The following is a 23905-nucleotide window of genomic DNA, read 5'->3' on the forward strand; positions in this document are numbered from 1 at the left end:
ATTTTCTCGTACATAATTTCTCGTGGGCCTGTTCTTGCCACTGCATAACATAATGTGGCCCCCCTTCGAGTCTGCACATGAAATAAGATGAACCACTCTCAACTACAGAAACAGTTTTAAAACAACTTAAATAGAACTCACCGAACTATTTATAGCAAATAGCGAGTAGCCCTCCTCCCAGATCTAGTAGTTGTCACTGTGATCTGAATATCATCCCCTTCAACATCATCATCCTCTGAACTCGAGCCAATCTCGGCAAGGACATAGTCTGTTTGAATGCTTTCATCATCAGAAGATAAGTATTCCTCTTCATTTTCACTAGTGCAGAGTGGACTTTCCTCTTCTTGTGTAAAACCCTGTATCTGTTGTTGAATAATGTGCCTTTGCACCTCCGTTAGCTTTGCATGCTTGTTTGATGCAGTGCGAAGCCCGTGATGCTTCAAGTATTTATCAATAACTGCTATTGTCTGCTTACTGAGGGAGCCATCTTTAAACGTCGCATTCCAATCATACTCTTGGTATGTCTTGCCTCAGCTGACTTTTTAGCCAGTCTTTCATTCTTTCTTTTGTCTTTCTTAAGATCGAGTAATGTCAAATGCTCCAAATAGTCTTTCATGCATCCCTCAGCCACAACAAATTCTCTTGAGAATTTCGAGATACTGGTGGGATCATCCAAGGAGCACTGCCCTGATGCGTATGCTGCTTTCAGCTGTACCCTTGGCATGTAATCATCGACAAGCCTGTCGCTTGCTGGGGTTTTAGACAAAGGAAGGTAATGATGCCCATCACTTTCGTTGTCAGGAAATGGCCTTGCAACATGTTCAATCTCCTCACAGCATTGTTCTCTTGTGCTGCAGAAGTCGCAGAGTGTACCACTTTCACCATTTTCTTTACAGGCTCCTTTTAAATATTCAAGGAACATCTCTCCAATGATACAGTGGCTGTCCATAAATGAATATATCTTCTTAAAGTGCCACTACGACGAAAATTTTTACTTCTATTTTCGCCCTTTTCGTGTTCCAATCCATTTAATGAGTTCGAAATTGCAAAAATAGCTATTAATTAGCTTTATACAAGCTTACTGATCCTGGGAATAAGTGGCCGAAAACCGTCGAAAACCCGTCCGCCATTACTCCGACGGCAAAGTGACGCCCGTGATCATTCTAAAATGCGGTTGCTTGTATAAGATCTTTATGTGACGTCATACGCGCATCGAACATTGTGCGTTTCTTGCAAGAACTCAGTAAACCTCAGTAATCGAGAGTCCTAAAGTAAGTGAATAGGCAAGATTATTTGTAAGATTCGCCATCCAGTTTGGTGAAAAGCGATCTAAAGGACAATTTTATCGAATATCTTGGATTACAATTTCCTTGGCGGTGGATTTGGAGTCGTATGACTGCAAAGAATACGCTTCGAAGACACGCGAACAGCTCATTCAAGCCTGGGATTTACATGTAAAGCCGAAGAAGAAACGAATTCACTCCGGCATTTTTTACTCAGCAACTGTATTGGAGGTAGACATATGGTTATTTAATATTCTGGGTATGTTTTCTATTTGGGATTAGTAAACAGAACCTAATCACTATTCGCAGAAGCACTTGAGCAACAAATTATTGAATGGGATGGATAACTCCAGACCAATACATGTTAATGTTATGTTGGTGGCGTGTATGGTGTTCGCAAGTATCAATCAAAGCTGCATAATGAGTCAAGAAAAAAAGAACTGTTAACCTCGTTTTTTTATAGTTCAATAAAGCTTTGACAAAACTAAAATGATGTATAATTAACTTCAGTTGAAAAGTGGGTAGCTTTGTAGTATTACAATACTACAGGGCTGTAATCTACCAGGTATTACCAGCTGGTTAGATCCGTTGCTCATTCTACAACAACTTTCAAGCAGTAAATGAAGTAATCATGAGGGGCCTAATATTTTAAAGCCACAGTCCAAGTAACATTCAACAATAAATTGCTGTATTGCCCTCAAATGCAGCTGGAAAACTAAAGATTAATAAGAAAGTTTATGAGGACAGCAAGGGAGGAAACCTTAATAGTAGGCTTGCATCATATCTCATTCATATTTGTTGTTTTAATAGTTTTTGTTCCTTGGTCAATGAGAATGTGTGAATCTGAGTGAAACAAGCAAACCAGCCTCTTATCTCATCTAAAACTGACACTATAATTGTAATCATTTTACATGTTGAGTGTGAAGAGCCAGCATAACACTGTGCTGTAACAGTATTGTATTTTCCCACAAATCATACAATGTTCACAGACATAAAATTGAAATATTATAGTTATGAAAGAATGACCATCCTTTCCGCAGATATACCTTAATTATTCTTGGAGATTCTACCAGAAATGATATTTAATGTCTTTTTTCTTTGGTGTTTTAAATTAAGAGCCAATTATTACTTTAACCTATTTTTGTCTAAGTCTTCACACAAACCACAGCTTATTTTTTGTTTTTGTTCAGCGACATGAACTTCATTTTAATTTTTTTCTATCTTGTAAGTTTTATCTTACATAACCCCACAAACATTTTCATGCTTTATACTTATACTATGTGTTTGTTGTTTTTCTACTCTGTTTCGCTTTTTTCTTCTGTCAAATAGCCCTGGCTTTCTTATGTTGGATGTTGATATCTGTGGGTTTTTACTTTGGCCTTCAGAAAATAACCAGAACTAAGAACAGGGCCAGCTTTAAATATCAAAGCCATTTTTTATGCCAATAATACCACATATTTTACTTTATTTCATTTTATTATTATTATTTTTTTTTTTTTGGGGGGGGGGGGTTGTTTTGTTTTTGTTGTTGCTGTTATGACATAACACTCAAATCTCCCTCACTATGAACAAGCCGACAAAATAATCCATAATCCCTTCACTGTTTATATTAATGTGCTTGACCTATATCCAGGATATTTTTTGAAGACTCTCCTATCAGCTATGTTGCCAGTTTCTAAGATCAAATTTAAAGTTATGCCTTTTGCTGTGGCCCTCTCTGATAACCATTACAACAATGAGAATACTCAGAGCACAAGAATGCATGCCATGATCCCACTGGCAAAAAACCTTCCCTGTAAAAAGATAAGTTTACCCTTGAAGTCAGAGGCCAGTCTTGCTGTCTACTCTCACCTTGCCTGCAGCATTGTGGTTCTTGATGACATGGGTATGACAGCAACTTTTAAAAAAAACCACACACACACGAGTCTGCATTACCAGTACCTACTTGTCATATTGATATGATATCAATGCTAAATATTGCAAAAATTTGCTGGTAGTTCTCCTCCTCTCCCTTCCATTTATAAATTTGCACATAATGTACAATGTAAACCTTAGTGTAAGATCCTGGCCCATTCTTCTGGACAAGGTATCTTCTGTAACTGTGAAAAATGCCTTCATGCTTCCCTAAACTAACCCTAATAATACAGATCCCAGTATTTTAAGGTTCAGGAAGTGTCGTTGACAGATCTAAACTAAAAGCTAAGTGTGATTTACTATGGCATAATTTACCATGGGTAGTCCTATTTGCCATGGTGTGCTTGGGTGACCTTGTTGACGCCTTTGTACTGTCTCTGGTATATACCAAAACAGTGCAATACTTTTTTTTAGAAATTTATTATGTTGTACAAAAAATGCTGTAAAATTGGCTGTCCATATAACAGACTTTGCCAAGAAAACAAAAGAAGGCACAAATACAAAATTAATAATTCAAACACAAAGATGAAATTTACCAAGCACTGGTAGTTTTCCACACTCTTTAGAATAGGGTATTGGACAAACTACTGTCTCATAATTTTGTCAGTTTGGTTCATTTGTTCTCTTTAGTACAAACTAATATGGTTTAAATTGTAGATATTATCTTGACTTGTCCCACAAGATAACTTTCAGCATAATATTCACTGCAAGTCTGCACAAAGGTGCAGTCAAAGCATATTTACAAGTGATATTTAAAAAAAATTGCTCAATAATAGTATTATAATTAGTTAATAACACAGACCAAATAGGATTGCTACAAGACCTTCTTGACTCACAGTAGTCAGTAATAGCTACATTAGAGAATTTTGCAAGTTGGAGTGTCAGCAGGTCCACATCAGCTGGAAAGTTGCCTGCAAATTTCTTCTGACCTGTACTTTCACATATCATGTGATTGTTTCAATATATAGAGATTAATTTTTCATGTCAATGTCACAATCAGTTTAATTACAATTGCTCATTTAATACAGATCGAAAATCTCGCCTTACTGTGTATTCTACAGTCGGCATACACTGAGTCTTTCAGAAATGTGTTGGGTGCTTTGTACGAAGAGAGCATTCGAAAAACTCGAGGCAGTTGATTGTCAATATTTATTATACCACAAGCAATTATTATTATTATTATTTGAATAAAATGGAGTATCTATGCACTTTCATTTAACCAAAGCATGACACTTACAGGAAGTAGACGTAATGAACACTGGACAACAAAGCATTACAATGAGCTATAAACAAAACATACACACCACCACTCCGCGCCACTTGCTTTCATTGCACGCATTCACGAAAACAGTTCATTTCCGATTAGTTACCTTGGCCTATTCCCTCGCTTTACCCTGGAAAAGTAAGCATCGAGGCAGTAGCATTGCATGGCAGTCCTTGCGTTTGAGTTTCCCTCGAAGCAGCTGTCGAAGTCGTCGAGAGGATATGACTTTACAGACTTTGGTACTTCGGTGCGATGTACAAAAAGACGATTTGTCCGAAGAAATTACCCCCTTTTGACGTATTTCAGAACCATAAATGTTCAAACAACCACCATTAGGTTTCTTTCGGTTGCCCACAATACATGACGGCCCTTGAGCCACTAAAATAAAGAGAAGTGGCTTCTTTCAGCGAGATCGAACATTCCAAAGCAGGCCATGTTGTTGTGCGCGTATGACGTCATATTGCTGTCGGTGCAACTAGATCCAGCTCTCTATGTAGTTCACGGCCATTTGTCGTTCGAGTAATGGCGGCACAGCGAAGCTGAACTTCGCGTTTAAAATAACTGGTCTTCCGGTTGGAATTTCGATGTAAAATTTGGCGTGGTTAGTATTTATCACTTCTACTTTCCAAAGCTGAAGAAAAAAAGGGATGCAAAATTTTGATCGTAGTGGCACTTTAAAGTAGTGGTATCCAGGAACAGAATGTTTTGCAGCATCTGTTTTAGCATTTGTATACTTCATAAGATACGATTTGTTGAAAAAGAACTGACAATTTGATGCTGTAGTTGTATAGCACTTTAAGTAGTCTTTAGTAGGACCAGTTTCATCGTCAACCACGGCTGCCACCTCTCTTGCCACTTCCCAAGCATTCTTTTCCATACAAATTGCCTCTCTTCCTTTTACTTCCGAAGCAGATAGTTTCTTTATTTCTTCATCTGTGAGGCCATCAAAGGGCTTGAAATACTCCCACTTTAATGCTGTTCCATCTACTAGGGCATCACCTATTGATGCGTTTGTTCTCTCAGCCTCGTTTTGTGCAGAGTCCCCTGGAGCGCGGTGAATTCTATTAACGCGCTCAGATGATTGTATTCTTGCAATTTCAACATCCCTAAAACGCACTTCAATGTTGGTTACACCGACTCCAGGGCCTGCATTAGTGGTTTTGGGAATGTTGCAGCAGAACTTGGGACATCTCAGGTGGTCTAAATCATTGAGGTATTGTTGACAATCATTTAAGATATCCTTGGTTACATCCCATAACTTTCCCTGTCGAATCTGCGTTAACATTTGTGTTTGAACCGATTCTGCCTTTTTCCGAAGGCCCGAGAGCGTTTCCAGTAGTTCACTTCCTATTTCTTGTTCAGATTCCAAATGAACAGCCTCTTTGTACTGGATTGTGATATCGCTGATTTGATTTTGAAACCAAATAAGCTTCTCCTGCTCGTAGCAGAAGTACTTACAACCTGTTTCAGTTGTAACGCGCATAACATCTTCTTCCATTGTCAGATCAGCAAAATAATATACGACATCATGGGAACGAATAGCTAGCCTTTGCAACTCAATGCTAAAACTAGTGTTCTGTGGATTCTCCTGAAAGAGTTGGGGAACTTCATAACTTAAGCGCATGTAATCTGAGGCCCACACGCTACCACCACTCCCAATGAAGTATTTTGGACAAATGATGACCAGGCTTTGATCTTGGTCGCTTATTAATTCATCTTTTTCTTGGATAATTTCAATATGCTGCTTAATCAATCGAAATGATGCAGGAGTCTGATTTACTTCAGGATTGTTAAAATCGTGTTGCGGCAGTTTCTTCTGGTCATCGGGATCACAGACATCATATATTATACCAGCTTTCGTATTTCTTGCTCCCACATCTGTACCAGGCCGTAAAGATGACGACAAGACTATGCTCTTTCTGACTTTCAGAAAACATTGTAAGCTTGGCATTCAAAACATGAGCACGCTGGTGATGTGTGCTCACTGTGTCATGGTCTTCTGTTTTCGGGGGTTTCTTGGTACACCAGAGCCAGTTTCCAACATGTGACTTGGCAGCAGTAGACCTCACATTTTTGGGATTTCCTCGATTCGCTACTGTGGTTGCTGATTTTATAAGCTTTTTACCACGTTTCATGAACGAATAGTTGGCGAGAGAAAGGAAGTCTCTTTTCTTTACTCTGTTGTTGGTATATAGCGTAGTTTCATGCCGTCTTTCATGGCAGGTACTCTTTGTTGAAATTGCCTTGGCTATGAAGGTTTCGTCTTCTGAATCCAGCAGTTGTGGTGCTCCTGCCCCTAACTTTCTCTTTTTTAGTCTATTTGTAGCTACAAGATCTTGAGCAATTTTGCGCTTTCTTTGCTGTGCTTTCCTCTGAGAAGAAGCGCTTTCATTTTTTTCTAAGTCTTTTAACTTACCCAACCTTTTTGTTAAGGCATCTTTTTCACCATCAAGTTCGCACTTCCGCATTTCTGAAAGTAATGATTTATCTAATTTCGTATCAAAGTTCTGAATTTTTTTTCTACATTTTCAATTCTCTCACGTGTTCTGAGCTTCATAATGTCTTCAGCTGCCTTTAATGCATTCTCGCTTTCATCTGCTACAGTCAAAACTTTGGAAAGAAAATTGACTGCCCTGTCTAGCTTGATTCCCAGTTCATATGTTTGAGATCTTGAATGAAGATCAAATATAACTGCTTTTAGTGCCATGCGATCATATTGTGTCCATTGAGTTCAATATCTTGTTTAGCAATTCAGAGTCAAGAGGAAATCGTTGACCACTCAAACGACTCATTGCATTTTCTTCTGAAAGTTTTTCGAGCTCTAAGAAAGGCCTGAATACTAACCTCTTCATTCTTCAATAAAATGTAACGTTTTCCAAACACTTCAGTTACAATAACGCACAAGCCATGATCTCTATGAAGTAAATGATCACGGAAGGAAGCTTCTTCAGGAGAACTATCAAAGAAGCCACAATAAAGCCCATAAGCATCTTCGAAGGAAATGAAACCAATTGCTTTGCTGGAATGCTTACTTTCTGCAAGCAGGTGATTTAAGATGTAAATCAAGCCATTCAATATCTTGCCTAGTAACTTGCTATTAGTACATTTAAGGAATCCCTCTAGCTTGTCCAAGTTGTTTCCCACTTTACACGTTTGGAGCGAACTGCGAAGGTGTTTTCCTACACAAGACTCGAATCTTGCTTTGCTTCTTAATTCAGAGAACGAAAAGCTGCACTCTTGTCCAGTTGATATAAACTTGAATTCCTGTTCACAACGTCCATCCTTCTCTGACTTGTTGTCGTTGATCTCGATATCCGCCATGTTTTATAATTCCATGCTTTGAACCACTGAAGGACTGGAACTTTTGTTCCCAGTACTCCTGGGATTCTTGTGTAAATCCACAATGGCGGATGAAACGCCGGCTAATGAACACTCGTTGCAAGGATTCCTAGAATTTGCCGATTTACAGCATTTCCAAGAGGGCCTTTGCAGGGAAGGGGTCAAAAAATTAGATCATCTTCAAGATGTTGATGAAAGTGACCTGAAAGAAATAGGTAAATAGACGCTTTTTTGTTGTTTGAACTTTGAAAGTATAAGGATACGTGGTGGCCATACGTGGTATCATGAAGTTTAATTTACATTCATTTAATATTTGCCTCTCAGGTATGTCCAAGGTTGAGGTGAAACGTTTTTTAAGAAAGAGAAAGGTATATTTAACAGAAAAAGCACAGGAATGTGATGCAAATAAAGAAAAATCCAGTGTAGCAACAGTTCCCTCTACAAGTCATCAAACATTGAGTTTTGGGGGGATTGAATTTCAAAGGCCAAGTAACAAAAACACGCGTCCTTGGGAGCAAACCAAATATGACTGGATACCAAACCCAAAAACGGACAGAGCAAAGTTCATGAATGAAGTGCTGCCCAAATTCTACGAGGCATGTTATAGCAAGTGTAAAGATGCTCGTGAATTCGTGAAGCTATTTCACTGCGAAGGAAGACGCCAATATGAAAGCCATCAACATGTTTCAAGGATTTCCGCAACTGTTGACTCCATATTGAGCAACAGAAATCCTGGCGCTGAGGGAAAGTTTTTTGACGAGCAATATGTTCTCATACCATCAGACCAATTGATTCTAAGAGGAAATATACAAAAGCTAGTTAAAGTACAAGAGGAAGTTGAGAAGGAAGAGCAAGATATCAAAGATCACATGAACAGCCTCTATTCTAAATCTGGCAAACTTAAAGTTGGGAAGGGAAGCCAAAGAGATTTTGACGAGGAAAGGATAACAGTGCTGACAGTGCTCAGGAAAAAAATTATCCAAAACATTCAACATCTACAGGATGCAGAGAACAAATGTAAGGATATGTTTCGTGGACACATTTTGAAGTTTAAATCAAAAAAGCGTTCAAAAAAAGAAAATAAGAGAAAGGCACAGAAGAAAAAAATCTAGACGAGAAGAAGAGAATTTTGGTCTTATCTCCAAACTACTGTCTGATGGTGAGATTCCAGTTAAGGATGTAAATGTGGCTGCTCTAATATCCTTAAAAGGGACACAAGTTTACTGGCTAAAGCAAATGATGGAAAGTGGGCTTATAAGTGATCAAGCTTGTACACTAATTAATTAAAGAGTGCTTGCCCTCTATCAGCTCTTCAAACAGTGAATCAGAGGAGAGTGAATCAGAGGACAGTGATACTGAGTAATACATGAAGTTTATTTTTCCAATGTGAAAGGACTGCTACACACCATGTTATGTTGGTATGTTATGCCATCATTTTGATAATAAATAATATTTGATGTGTTGTTGATTTCTTCAGTGTTGTTTCTTTTTTGTGTAACAGAATTTGGAATGCACAAAAATACATGGCCCCTCAGAAATGGTTGCACAATTTTATGCAGCCCCCCATTTTCAGGTTCACAAAGAGGTATGACCCCCACCCCATTTGCACCAGCCCACCCCCCCCCCCCCCCCCTCTAATAAATGACCGGTCCCTCATTGTCCCTTGTTGAAGAACAAAGAACCATTTTGTGATTTCTGTTTGCAGTGAACAGCATACCATGTTGTTTGGTGGAAGCACGCAGTGTAGAACAAAGAATGAAGATGGTGAGTGGAATAAAGGCTAAATGGGGACACCAGCCGAAGGGGTGCAGCCCTGGAGAATAGCCCTATGTGACTTCTGATAAACTGCTAGATTCTCATTCCAAATTACCTTATGTTTCCTTGTAGGAAGGGGAAGAATTTTTAAAAACGTGACCTCAAGAGTCACTTGGGGCCTTTTTCCATACACTACTTCAATTATTCTTCCAGTTTCTTGATGATCAGTGAGGTTTATGAGGGGTTATGAAGTGGTTTGCAGCTGGAAGGGGAAAAAAAGGAGGAGGGGCGGGGGGTCCAAAAGGTATTGGTAGAAAACTACTTAAAACTTAGCCACACTCTCTCGTTATTTGTGTGTTGAAAGAAACTCTAACTGTGTAGCAAGTTCTTAGTCAGAAGGGTGTCCAGGTGTACATACAACTTTTTTGAAAAGTAATTTGTAATGGACTTAATCTTCTGAAATATTTTACCAGAAACATTCCCCTTGGAACTTCCTAATGAAAAATATTGTTGTTAATTGTTTCTGGCTTACGTCTGCTGCTGTTGTTTAATCCTTCTTTGTAGGAACTACCACCATGCTAAGGTGTTTTGACTCTCTTCCTTGTGGAGGCCTAGGGGTGAGTAAAAGAACAGTTCCTTGTTGAGTTAGGGTACAGTGTAACTACCTTCTTTGCTAGTTTTTTTGTAAAGTTAGCAAAACAAAGAGAAAAAAATGGATACAGTGACTTACCCTCTTTTTGTGAGGGGGTTAAAAGTATTGAAAGTGAAATACATGAATTTCCAATATTTGAACTTCAGATGAAAGAAGTAATCAGTGAAAGACCAGTGCAGTTATGTACGGAACTCACTGGTAAGCAGCTGCGAAAAGAAAGCCTGAAAAAATCAGGCTTGAATGGCGTTTGAACTGGTGACTTCTGTGATATCAGTGCAGCATTCTTCCAACTGAGCTAACAAACAAAACAAAATCAACAACAAATCTACACTCTCTATTATTATTTCATTATTAAGTGTACATAAAATTTATAAATACATTAAATGTATAAATACAGAGAAATGCAACTTCTTTTACTAAATACACTGGACCGGGGGTAGCGAAAGCTAATCGAGGCAGGCAGAGTAAGACAAGAAGAAGATATAAATAAGGGAGTAGAATATACAAAGAGAATGAAGTGATTACTTTATGAAATAAAGCCAACTGGGAGCTGGTCATTTTTTTAATTTGTACTATACCCATAGAAGTAAAGAGATGGTAGTGAAATACATGAAATTCAATTATTTGAACCGTGGATGAAAGAATAAAAAAAACAAAAGACCATTGCAGTCATGTACACCAAGTTCATCAATTGAGCATTATTTAACCCTCATTAGCACCTGAGAAAATAATTCTTGAATTATATCCATTGTTTTTATGATCTGTATTTATTACTGCAGGTTGATGGGGACACAATATGGAATGAAATGCACAGTGCAAATGCAGCTAGGATGGTGAGAAATCAAATTAAACAGAGCTATGGCATTAATAATTATTTGTTTATTGCTATTCGTAATAGGTTCCTTTTCCTTTCAATATACTAAAATTCCACTTGACAATGAGTCTGACAGGACACAATCAAAGGAAATTCAATAATCATGTTTAATTCATTTCAGTTGTCCGGTCCTCTGCACCTCGATATCAAGTTGAATTCCTTTGTTGCTCTTTCAGTGACTTGTTTGTACCCTTTACTTGGTCTAGCTCTTTGGATTGCAAAACTAGTTATGCTTGTGTAATACAATTGAGTAATAATCTGTTTATGTTTGTTTTAAGGCTGTGGGATGTGTTGTGGAATTAGCCTTCAAGGTTGCCTCTGGAGAACTTAAGGTTGGACCAGCTGCACATTATTGTCATGTTACTCTTTCTGATTGATTTCACATGACTTTAGCAACATTTATAAACATGACAGTGATGTTAATTGTAGTAGAAAAATACTGACAAGTCGTTCAGCAAGCCAACCAGTCATCCTTGAATAACTGGGTAACTTAAAGGGACACTGTAATGGTGATGTTGCTGTATTTTGGTCAAAACTGCTCCAATTTTTAACAAAGGACCTGTTTTATAACATGAAATCGGTCTTACAACTCAAGGAAGAAATATTAAGGTTTTTCTCCTTGGAAGAGAAAACTGTAATCAGTTTTTAGCGACTTCTCTACAATACACAGGAAGAACTTGAAAAAATTGGTCAATTTTTTCAAGTTGCAATCCGCTTCCATCCTAGGCATCTGCAGCCAAACATAATTAACAGTAGTTTCTGTGCACTAGAAGGGTCATTGTTAACAAAACTGAACCATTATTTTGACGATTCCATTGAAGCAAATCCATTTTTTGCTTATTCATTGTCACACTGAAAATAACTGACACTGCCCCTTGAATTGATAATACAGTAAAATTGTTACTATTTTTTGTTAGTTAGCACTTTAACTTTCTCTTAGTTAGTTATGTTTTGTTTTCTTTGCTATTGCTATAGTTGCCCCGGAACTCTGAAAAAATTGCATTGTTTGGGAGCAGGGATGGCACAGTGGTGAGAGCACTTGGCACTCACCAGTATGGCTTGGGTTCCATTCCCGGTGTTGCATGACGTCATATGTGGGTTGAGTTTGTTGTTGTCGTCCCTGCCCCAAGGGTGTTTCTCCTGATATTTCAGTTTCCAAATTTCAATTCGACCTGGAAACAGTGCATGAAAGAGCCACTCTGTGGAAGCCTCTGAAATTCCCATTTATTTATTTTTTATTGATTTCCTTTAACCATAACATAGTTGTTGTTGTTTTTTGTTGTCAGAATGGTTTGGCATTGGTAAGACCTCCTGGACATCATGCTGAGGCACATCAGGCAATGTAGGTTTGACTGGGGAAAGTTCAGTCATTCATAATTTTGCAGTTTAATGTGAGAGAAGTTTGAAAACTATGTTGTCTCTCTTCCCTTTAGCCCTTTAACCCCTAATATAAAAGAACAAATTCTCCTATCTTGTCCCCATACTTTTCTTATATAAGAACTGGGTAGGAGTTATTAAAAGATTAAGAAAATTTACCTTGGGTGATCATATCCTTAATTCTCATGACCTCAGGGGCTGAAAAAAGCATTGATTTTACAAGGAGAAATTTGATGCTGATTACTGTTAGGGCTTAAAGGATTAATGATGCGGAAACCTGTCAAGTGTCTCTTCAAAGACACTTTCTAAGTATGGGCACTTAAGTTTGAACTGTTCACTTGGGCTAAAAGAATCAGTCCTTATGAGCCCTGCTTACACCTCTATAATGCTGACACTCAGCTCTGTCTGTCTTCAGACATTAGCATTTCTTCAAAATAATAGCTTGCTTATGACCCACCCATCTGTAATAATGTTTTGTTGTTGTTGTTTTTTTTTTCAATTTGCAGGGGCTTTTGTTATTTTAACAGTGTCGCAATTGCAGCAAGGCTTTTAAGACTAAAGCTGTCTGTAGAAAGAGTTCTTATAGTTGACTGGGTACGTACCCTTATATTGCTAACTCCCTGTAACTTAAACCTCTCTGATATGGATTAATTAGTGCTGGTTCCTGGAGTTCAGCAAAGGCATTTTTTGGTATCAGTTTCCCGAGAACATGAAACTGTGTTTTGCATTTGTTGTCCAGAACATTGTCACAACCTTTGTAGTTTTTTGGTAAAATGACAGTGCAGCGCAGAGATTTGGAAATGAAGTACCTGGGTACATGCGAAAATTGTTTGCGGAATAGTGTCAATGCCTGATTCAGTATCTTAGTACAAGGTCTGATACCTGAGCATCCTGCTCAGTTTGGAACAGTTACCAGTACTTGTTAAAAGCTGTGTTCTTGTTGCACTGTAGTAAAAAGGTTGCGAGAAATTCAACAACTTGAATTTTTAACAGCAAAGGTTTAGGCTTGTCACGTCGTCTGTAACTATGTACATGCTAGGAACACCGTAGTTTTGAAGAATTGTGTTGCTTTACAGCTGTCAAAGCACAACGCTCACTCCTGTTACCTCAGTATTACCATAATAATTATTGTTAATATCCTGCTTGACATGTTGGTGTTTAAATCTCATCACAGGACATTCACCATGGTAACGGCACTCAACAGATGTTTTATGATGATCCTCACGTGATGCACATTTCAATTCACCGGCATGATGATGGAACATTCTTCCCTGGTACAGGGAAGTCAGAAGAGGTATTTATAGATATTGTATGATTTCTTCTCTTGTCTTTCCTTGTCTGTAGCAATGTGCAGCTCCAGAAAATATCCATATTCCCCCGTGGAAGGTTTTATTGTTTTGCACTTCCCTTCCCCTCGGAAATTCCAATTTAGCTTCATACTTTGCTTCTAAAATTTTGTCTTGTAAGACCCCCTCCCCCCCATAAAGATATTGTATGATTTCTTCTCTTGTCTTTCCTTGTCTGTAGCAATGTGCAGCTCCAGAAAATATCCATATTCCTCCGTGGAAGGTTTTTTGTTTTGCACTTCCCTTCCCCTCGGAAATTCCAATTTAGCTTCATACTTTGCTTCTAAAATTTTGTCTTGTAAGACCCCCTCACCCCCATAAAGAATTTCTGATGACCTTCAGCCCTTCTGGTTTCTTCATCAGTTATTTTACTCTGACAAAGGCAGCCAAAGGGCTGCCAAAAATTTAGTATTTTTATACCTTTTTAGGCCAGATAAAATTATGTTCTAACAGTTTTATCATGAACGCTGACCGTCCAAACAGTAAAAATATTTCTTTTCTGTTTTTGTTTTAGTGTGGTGCCGGAATAGGAGTGGGCTACAATGTGAACATTGCCTTTATGGGAGGATTAGGTAAGCCACACCACTGCTCTGTTTCAGACAACCTGAAGAAAGGGCAGTTTTCTGGCTGAGCCAAATAAAATTATATGGTGTGAAATGTTTGTTCTAACAATGCATGTATTCAGTGACTTAAATTCTTAAAATTTGTACTAAAAGAGATGCTATTTGCTCTGAAAAGCTACAGTGTACTTGGAAAAATGAATTGGTGTGGCATATATCAAGCAACAAAAATCACAACAGAGTGGACACATGGTAGACTTTGTATAGAACACAAACACAGCAGGCTTAAACAATGTAATGGTAACTGAAGACTGAATTTCATTGTGTAACTGGATCATCTATCATCATTATAATCGGTGACACAATATCATTCTTTTATCTACATTGGCTTATGAAAGCCATGCCATGATGAAATGTTGTATGCACCATGCAAGTGATAAGTGGCACTTCAAAGTGCTTTATTGCTCAGTAAATCTTCTCAAGTTATTGCAAGAAATTGATACTTCTGTTTCCATCACATTGGAGAGCAAATGGCAGCAGGAAGCCATACCTTAAGGCAACACATTGAACCTAGACGTTTTGACAAAAAGCTTTTCGTTAAATTTTCTACCCAACAGATCCTCTATATGGTGATCCTGAGTACTTTGCAGCGTTCCGTTCTATAGTTATTCCGATAGCGAAGGAATTTCAACCAGACGTCATCCTAGTGTCAGCAGGGTTTGATGCAGCGGCGGGACACTCCCCTGCCTTGGGCGGGTACAGAGTCACAGCAGCATGTAAATACTTGTTTGTCAAATTCACAGCTTAGCCTGTTTAGTAGTAACCTGCAAACACAGACGTATTTCTGGCTGTTGCTTCTCTCCGCCGAAAGATAACGTCTGCAAACCCAAGCTGCAAAACAATTTCCGTGATGCAGAAATTCTAAGCCAATCACAGTTAAGCTCATAAAATCGCAGAACCAACACACGAGATTCCATCGGCGGAGAGAAGCGACAGCCGGAAATACGTCTGTGTTCGCAGGCTAGTTTAGAAGCCAGTTCAAGTAGGGAACAAGTTTCTGGACATAGATGGAATTTGTGTATTTTACGTGGCAAAGGTACCTGTTTCCCTGTACTCCACCATTGGGAATCAATATCCATTGTCTCTGTTTACTATCAAGCAGCTCACAGCACTACTAGGTGATTTTGCTTGGGAGAGGTACATGATCGCCTTGGAATTGACACATACGTTATAGGGATGTTTATACAGGTGATTTGTGATAAGACTTTAGCAGTGGCTTTTATGGTGGTTTTAAACATAGTGCAAGGCCAAAATTATTAAGTGATTATTTCAATCAATCCTCTTTCAAGTGCCATAAGTATAGACTTGAGGATTTCCCTGCTGGTGTGTTTTTCAGGTTATGCGCAACTGACAAAGCAGCTGATGGAAGTGGCTGGGGGACGTGTAGTGATGGCGCTAGAAGGTGGATACAGTTTACCATCGCTGTGTGATGCAGCAGAAGCTTGTGTAAAGGCCTTGTTAGGAGAAAAGGTGAAGTACATGTTCAACACAGTATTCTAGCAAGATCATGATCCTGCAAATTTGGATGAAAAGTATGCAAGCTGTGAAAAGTATAAGATAACATAACATAACATTTTATTCAGGAGGCTTCAACACAAAGACAAAAACATCCTGAATAGGGAAATCGTGAGGTTAGCCCTGTATAAAAACAATTTCCCTAACTAAAATAAAACAAAAATATTTTAAAATTTCTAAAACTAGATAAAATTCGATGGCTGCTGATTCAATAAATATTCAAGTAAATTTTAAGTCTACTCTCAAAAACAGATAATGATTTGGCATGTGTAATATATCCTGGTAAGTCATTCCATTTACTTACAATGTGATATTTATGCAAATTTAGTTTAATATTTTTTCAAATTTAGTTAATGATATGGAAACTCTTTGTTACATTCAGCATTTCAACATGACTTGGAAAGAAATGGACATATTTGTTCACTGCTCATACCCATATAACTTATATAGGGGAGTGGGGCTGGAGGCAGCTGTGGCATAGTTGTTAAATTTTAGTACGTTTTGCAGGTGCCAGATCTTCCTAAGGAGAGCATTAAGCGTGCACCTAATCGGAATGCAGTGGCTGTCCTTGAGAAAACCATAACAATCCAAGGTATGGGGAAAATGACAGGCGTTTAAATTAGTAAAATCAGGGATGTGAATGTGCTTGGGGATGGGAAGATGCTTGATAGAGGCGGTTCTTGTGTTTCACTGCTTGACTATCCAGAAAGAGTTTTCCTTACTATAGCCAGTGCCCAGGTTCAAGTTACTACATTACAAGCTATTCGGTTCCTATTGGGGACAGGGATGACAAAGTGATGAGAGCTCTTGCCACCCACCAATGCGGCCCAGTTTTGATTCCTGGACTCAGAGTCATACGTGGGAAAATTCTAGGCCGTATTTTTGGTATATAAATGTATTAACAAGGTACATAGAAGTTTTTTTTTTTGTCGGGGACACTTTTAACGCTACCCAATTTTAATCTAGAATGGCGCCATAAGTCATTCTCATTTCTAGCCGCAAAACTTTGGAATCCGTTACCTACGTATGTTAGAAATGCCAAGGATATTTCTACTTTTAAATGTCCTTGAAGAAGCAGGTTTTTAGATAGATTTAAGATTTATGCTTTTCGTGTCACGCACATGTTTTAACGAGTTTTTATCACTCCTAGATGTAGCGTGGGTAAATAAAGTATTGTTGTTGTTGTTGTTGTTGTTGTTGTTGTTGGCTCAACTCAAGGCTGTTGCCTTAGAAAAATGTCAAGGAGCCCACAAGGCCAAAAGCCGAGACGTTAGTAACCCAACATGTGAAGTGCTAGGTGTTGCTGCAAACAATTTAGGCCACCAGAGCATTTTCTTGGGGGTCTCAGGCTACCAGGCTCCTGTTAGGCAGCAGCCTTGCAGTTTGTTGTTGGTTCTCACCCTTGCTTTGAGAGATGTTTCTTTGGGTACTTAAGTTTTCCTCTCTCCTCAAAAACCAACGTTTCCAAATTCCAATTCAATCCGGAATCTGAGGGTCACAGGTTTGTCAGTCATTACACTGTTAAGTGTCTCCTCCATTAACCCTGTAAGCCCCAGTGGTGATCAATATCTAATTTTTCCTTACAATGCCGCTGCTTGATTAAACATTTAAGTCAGGAGAATAAAGGAAATAATCACCAAAGATGAAATGCCTTGATTTTTAGACAAATTCTCCCAGCTAGTAGCATACGAAATATATGGAGGACAGTGAGGAGAGTCGATTTATGAGAATGATGTATTATTCAGTAATGACACAGGCAAATTCGGAAAGAAGGAAATCAGAGTGCTCCTATCAGGAGTCGAACCTAAGACCTTCCGATTACTAGTTCGGATGCTCTACCACTGAGCTACAGGAGACTCGTGAGAGCTAAGGCCATTAAACTAGGTTCATGGGACAAACATCCTGCATACTGCTAGGATTGGAAATTCAATGTGGCATATGCCACATATGTAATATTTTAAGCCTGGTGAACAAATGAGAATGATGTATTATTCAGTAATGACACAGGCAAACTCGGAAAAAAGAAATTCCGAATGCTCCTATCAGGAGTCAAAGTCGATTTATTTTACGATCTGGAAACTGAGACTGTGTTTTATGTTTGTGTTGAGCACGAGAAGCATCATGGCCCACAGCATACTCACTGAGTTTGTCTCTGAACTTACAGGTAGATACTGGAACAGTGTGAAACGAGAAGCAACCCAGATCTGTCAATCATTAGTACAAGCACAACAGCGAGAAAAAGAGGAAGCAGACACAGTAACAGCACTCGCTTCACTGTCCATGGGAGTTGTAAAGGAGACAGAGAAGTAAGGAACTTATAAGTGAAGATGAATCCTGAGGATTGTTTCCGAGCAAAAGGGTTTTGTGTTCAGACACTACTTAGGACGCATCTATGGTCTCATGAATCCAACTTTCACGTTTCAAGTTTATTCAAAAGTTCAAAAATTTAGCAAAAAAGAGAGACTGGCCCACAGTTACCGAGATCTAATCTAAGCGGGCCCGACTTACATGATTTCGGCCCCAGATTGTTACATGTAGATTCTCTGTCACTTGTTTGCCAAATACAGTATTTCCTTTCGGTTTGTTAACTGGCCCATGACTGTTCTCACATGTGAACAGTACATTCAAAAAAGACATAAATGAGTATCTAGCAAATCAAACAACAGGAAATTTTATTTTTTTACCACTGAACATAAATTGATACTGGCAATTACGTTTAGATGCCAAACACATTTGGTTGGTAGGTAATACTGTAGTGAGCTCACTTCACATCAGCAGAGGGTAGCTGCATTCTATGTGGCTCATGCTCGGACGCTGATTAAGCACTCAATACTGAAACAACTACACTACCTTATTATTTTGCAAATTACTGTATTCTCAATAATTTTTCCTGTTTGTTTGTGTGCTATTGATACTTCTCAAACTCCCTAATAATGTGGCTGCGCCTCGTTTTTCAACCACTTCCTCGTGTTTGGAAATGGGATGAAACACTCTTCCTCGTGCTTGATATATTACATGAAAAACCCGTTGTATATATGTAACATTTTGATTTTGATTTTTTCAGAAATTCTGATGTAGCCATGGAAGAAGATCAAGAAGAAACATGAAAGTTACAGAATGGTTTTGAAGAAAAACATGTCACTTAGGTACTCTGCTTTTATGTGTAAAACATTTATCCTCAAGTGGAATTTACAGACTTGTCATGGCGGTTTAAGCAAAGTATCATACGTCACCACAGCAATGTCGCACATTGTTGTGGTGTTTTGTGGCAAGCAGCGTGCAGAAGCGATGTTAGCCTGTAAACGTGAGCGGAAGCAAAGTTTGATTAGCTGGGCAGCAAAACTGAGGAGTGGTGTAGAGAGATATGATGGTGTATTTTACTTTGTTTCAGCCTCTGTTTTCAAGGCTCCTACACTCAGACCTCACAGTAATGTCCACAAATTGAACTTGATCCATTCACTTTCGTGTTTTTAAAACGCTGGGCAAATCTAAGAACATAAAACACTTTCCAATGCCATTTATTGTTCTTACACACAGTCGGTGCTCCATTTTGTAAATTGTAGTCGTAGTAGAATAAAAGAATAGTGGTTTTAAACCATCTTTCAAGCAATTTAACTAACGTACAAGTAAGGGATGCAAGAGTTATTGAAATAATTACAGCTTAGCTTAGAGATTTTCACTATTCATTATATAATCAAGTCGTAGGTTAAAATCTTGCGTTCAATTGACTAACTTTCAAGGAGTTTCTAGGGTGCAATTTCATCAAATTATATTCCAGTATTTGTAATTACTTGTACATATATACACAAGTCTACTGCGTAGCTGAGTTTTTAAAAACCCCAGCTGCTTAAATAATTTTGTCATTTAAATTATGGCTTATAAAAAAATGCTCCCCCGCGTAGCAAATATATTACAGGGGTGTAACAGTATTGTGTAAATGCCGTATATGAATATATATATATACAAAAGAAGCTTTTGAGTTTTTAGATTGTCGAGACTGCAAGCCATGGCAATAGAGTGTTGAATGTCGAGAGCTATCTGAGATTTTAAAACTTTCTTGAGCTTGGTTTGGTCAAGGTGAAATTCATTTTATGCGAGGGGATTGGCATTACGTCTTGATTGCGGTTTGCTGTCTCGCTTTGGCGACATGGTTGTTCTAAAATAAGGTCGCTGGGCCATTTATCAGTTCTGTGAGATGTAAACAGGCCTCTTTATGAAGCGGGTTTGGTTGTCCTGAAATAGACGATGTTCAGAAACTAGTTATATGAGAACTAAGTTAATCGTGATGTAAAGACAGGTAGGTTTGTTTCAAACCAAAGGCTAGATCATTCAACGCAACTGTTCAATGGTTTGTTGCAAGTAATTAGCATAGGGGAGGAGACAGAAGGCGTCCTCTTGATCGAGATTCATGCGAAACTGGTGTAGTCACAGATTTTCGGTTTTATGTGCATTTGAGAGTGTTATTTTGTGCATGTGGTTGAAATGATTAAATGTGGTTGCAACTTGCCATGAATGACCATGTGTTTAAATAGCTTTAAAGAGAAGTATTTTGAGGTGGCATGATTTCTGTTTCAATGTCTTGAGTAAGGAATCATGGGGAAAGGAATAAAAGGTTTTAAAGCTCTGGTAGATGTTAGGGGGCACGTTTAATTTTCCATTGTTTTTGGTTGAAAGTTTGATAAGACTGGACCGATACAGGTCTTTCAAACCGCTCCGAGAAAACAGTAAAATACCTGGGATTGCAAGAAAAAGAAAATGAGTGAAGTCTGCCTTGACCCCAGATTTTGTAGTCGATAAGTGTGTGTTAGTTTCTCTTAATGTGTTCATTCCGCTGTATACCCTGGTCTCAATCACAACAAGAATTATTTATGACAACAAAAGAACACCTAATGGTGACTTGGAGGAGGAAGTAACATAACTCGCCTAAAAACAACTGCTTGAGAGGCTAGCCTTACTCTTGTTCAAATCTTCTTTCCTTTGCGCGTCTGTTCTGCAAGTGTAATTACATTTAACAATTTTTCACCGAAGTAGTGTTTGATGGTAGTTGATATTTGCACCGAGGTAAATATCTTCCACTTCTCATCGGTACTGAGGTGAATTCTTGTTTATTTTAATTGACGTTGTCGGATTGTAAAGGCCCAAGTTTACGCGACAAGACCAAAAGGTAGCATGGGTAGCTGCAATTCTTTTGAAATGCGGTTGTAATTTGACGCTTTTAAGTGTCGTAGGGTAGGTTAAAGAACCAGGAACATTTTTCTTTGCGCTTCATTTTCGTTATGTTAACCCTGCGTAGCTGGCGGTAGTGACCACGTGCGAGTATAAAGTTTTGGCTTTGCTGCTTAATGTTTGTTCGCCCAACAACCGGCTCAGCTACAGCTTAGTTAAGTAAATTTGTTAACAAATTAACAATAACGCCTTGTAGTCTTGTTGCATGGGCGTTCCGACAACGTTAATTGAAATAGTTGTGTTCCAAACCAGGGGGATAACCAGCTCCAGTGAGTCACGTGACTTCTGACAAATTGGCGCGGAAATGCTGGACAATGCCTGGAGTTGAATACAAAATGCTATCGCCAATCGGTGCGCGCGAAAAAATAACATTTTCCACTGGTTTGGTATGTACTAAATAAGAACGTTTTCTGTTTCTTACTTCCTATGAACAAACTTAGTTTCATTTTAATTTCTTATTTTTAAATAGCAACTTTTAGCCTGTGTAGTAATCTCAGTGAAGACAAGCGTATCTAAAGGGATCATGTTCACTGAGAAATTAAACAGGCTTTCACATTTTACATTGAAGTTTATACCTTTTGGCTGAATAGTGCTGATGTCGCAGCAATTTTATTTTATGAAAACGAAAGTGTGCCTTCATTTACGTATATCGCGACGCAAAAGAGGTCACAAACCTTGTTGAATGCTTGTTTCTGTAGCTTCGCCTTAATTGCGTGTGGACTGAGGTGTGTTCTTATGTAAACAATGCAGGCTAAACTCTTGTAGAGATGTGAAATCGATAGAAGTGGACGCGTTGTGCCTTTAAGGCGTGCGCCACGACCAAATGTATTTTCAATTTGCCGGAATCAAAATGTCAAGTAATAAATTCCCTCTATTAATGTGCGTGCGTTCCTTTTTATTGTCTTATTTTGTCGTCCTCAGGGCGGCTGACCCGGTGGTGCCCGAGCTGATTCTCGTACTCGGGCCCTTTGATGAAGATTTATTATTGAACCCACAAAATCAAACCTGGGTTCCAGAAAGTTTTAGGAAACTTCAAGCTTCCATCCCAGCTGCCCGTTCTGAAGTTCATAGAGGGACTGGGCCCTAGTTTACACATTGTTCAAATGGACCCTTATCACTCGGCGGCTATGTTGAGTCTCGGGGAAATAAAAAGCTTTGTTTTTGCTGGGCAAGCCTCGGCCAGACGCGAATTCAGTGCGAGCAAAGCTTTTTACTCCCCTGAGACTCAACATCGCCGCCGAGTGACAAGGGTCTATTGTGTCATATGAAGAAATAACCCATCGCCAGAAAGATCACATAAAAATTAGTAAGTTCAGGGGAAGTTTGGTTATGTTTCATTGTGTAGTAACCAGCGTGTGACCCGTCAAAGGTCGCCCAAATTCCATACAAATGTCTAATTCTGAGATGGCGTCCCCCAAATCCATAGTCTCTAATTTTTCCAATTTTTGAGAGCCTTCTACACAGAGAGGTGAGGAATACATTTAATGCATTTGTGTGTAATTGGGTCATCATGAAGCTGCAGCTCTACTTGTTGAGTTCTTTGTTGTGGGGTGATGTGTTTTTTCATTGGCAGCACTGTGGAAATTGCTCATGTATCCACCCTTGCATAAAGCCGCTGTTACACGTTGAAACTTTTTGCTGAAACTGGCTTGTGTGCAACGGCGCTGCGAAACAAGTTTTAGCAGGCGTTGCACCATGTAACATGGTCAGTTTCGTGAAACGTGAGAAGATGAACTTTTCACAACTCTGTGCATTGTGTAATTTTGGGATTCAGCACTTTCCTGCTGGTATTTGTGAATATTTTACTTCAGATTGAGGCTAACCCTGTAGAAGTGCGTCTTATCCGACGGTCTTGATGATTTCGAAACTGGACTGTTGTAAGACTGTTGTTAGAACATGGTGTATACGTTGACGCTGTAGACAGGGTGAGCTGAATAAACAGATGTCCTCCACTTGTTGCCACTTTAGTCAAGACATTTTTATTTTTATTTGTTCAGTGGTCAGAGAGAAAGGGAACTTACGGTTTAACAATCCAAAGCCTGCTGTGGAGGAAAGAATGTTTTATATGAGGAGGCTTGGCCCCATGTACCTTAAAACGAAAAAAGCTATCTTGTTCACATACCTATAGTAAATAAAACTGCATCTTTTTTCGGTTGATCTGTTCGAGATACTTTGAAAGGCCCCATTTCAATACCTAAATGACAGATATCCCTGCCTTTTTCGGTACTTTCCTGTTAAGCTCATAAAATGCCTTCAATCCAAGAAGGGCGGAGGAGGAGCTTTTAGATTTCTATTTTATCAGTGCCTTTGAATCGTAGCTCATGAGCGCCGCGGCACTGAATTTGACTCGGTTAATCCGCTCGATTGGACGATAATTTCTTGATGGGGATGTGAGAAAGGTAGGAAAGAAAATACATTGCGTGGGTGGTGACCGTTCCCCTATAAATAAAAAACTATTCATTATGCTCCCTTCGCAGAAAACACCTGTCGAGTTCTTTGGGTTGCCTTTTGGAGACAAGACACTTCACGACGCTCCTTTAGCGGGTCCATATGGCATTCTGACAGCATGCAGTGGGGTCTTACAGGAGATTGGTATAGGCGATGTTTACAACAATCTCTTGGATTCAGCTTCGAAATGTTCTGAGGCAGATGTAAAGAAGAATTTTTTAAAGACTCTTTCAAAACTGTCACCGCAAGACCAACAAAAGTGCTTTGGTCATATCGTTGATAAGCTAGAAAA

At 38.8% G+C, this 23905-nt stretch overlaps 2 protein-coding genes across 13 annotated transcripts in view; both read left to right on the top strand.

Annotated features, from left to right (window-relative positions):
• The window catches only part of LOC146455553 (histone deacetylase 4-like), a 38725-nt gene extending 19403 nt beyond the window's left edge, over positions 1-19322 (top strand). The window contains exons 13-25 of the mRNA XM_085094182.1: positions 9506-9564; positions 10120-10172; positions 10987-11040; positions 11360-11413; positions 12368-12423; positions 12965-13052; positions 13633-13752; positions 14319-14376; positions 14982-15140; positions 15761-15894; positions 16447-16531; positions 18104-18245; positions 19004-19322. Coding sequence (XP_084950308.1) covers positions 9506-9564; positions 10120-10172; positions 10987-11040; positions 11360-11413; positions 12368-12423; positions 12965-13052; positions 13633-13752; positions 14319-14376; positions 14982-15140; positions 15761-15894; positions 16447-16531; positions 18104-18245; positions 19004-19046 — 1105 coding nt within the window. The 3' untranslated portion in view covers positions 19047-19322. The remainder of the gene's footprint in view (positions 1-9505; positions 9565-10119; positions 10173-10986; positions 11041-11359; positions 11414-12367; positions 12424-12964; positions 13053-13632; positions 13753-14318; positions 14377-14981; positions 15141-15760; positions 15895-16446; positions 16532-18103; positions 18246-19003) is intronic.
• The window catches only part of LOC146455539 (uncharacterized), a 362351-nt gene that overhangs the window by 303625 nt on the left and 34821 nt on the right, over positions 1-23905 (top strand). The window lies entirely within an intron of this gene.

Source organism: Pavona decussata, unplaced genomic scaffold, assembly GCF_977016875.1.
Source record: "Pavona decussata unplaced genomic scaffold, jaPavDecu1.1 SCAFFOLD_273, whole genome shotgun sequence".
Taxonomy (NCBI): Eukaryota; Metazoa; Cnidaria; class Anthozoa; order Scleractinia; family Agariciidae; genus Pavona; species Pavona decussata.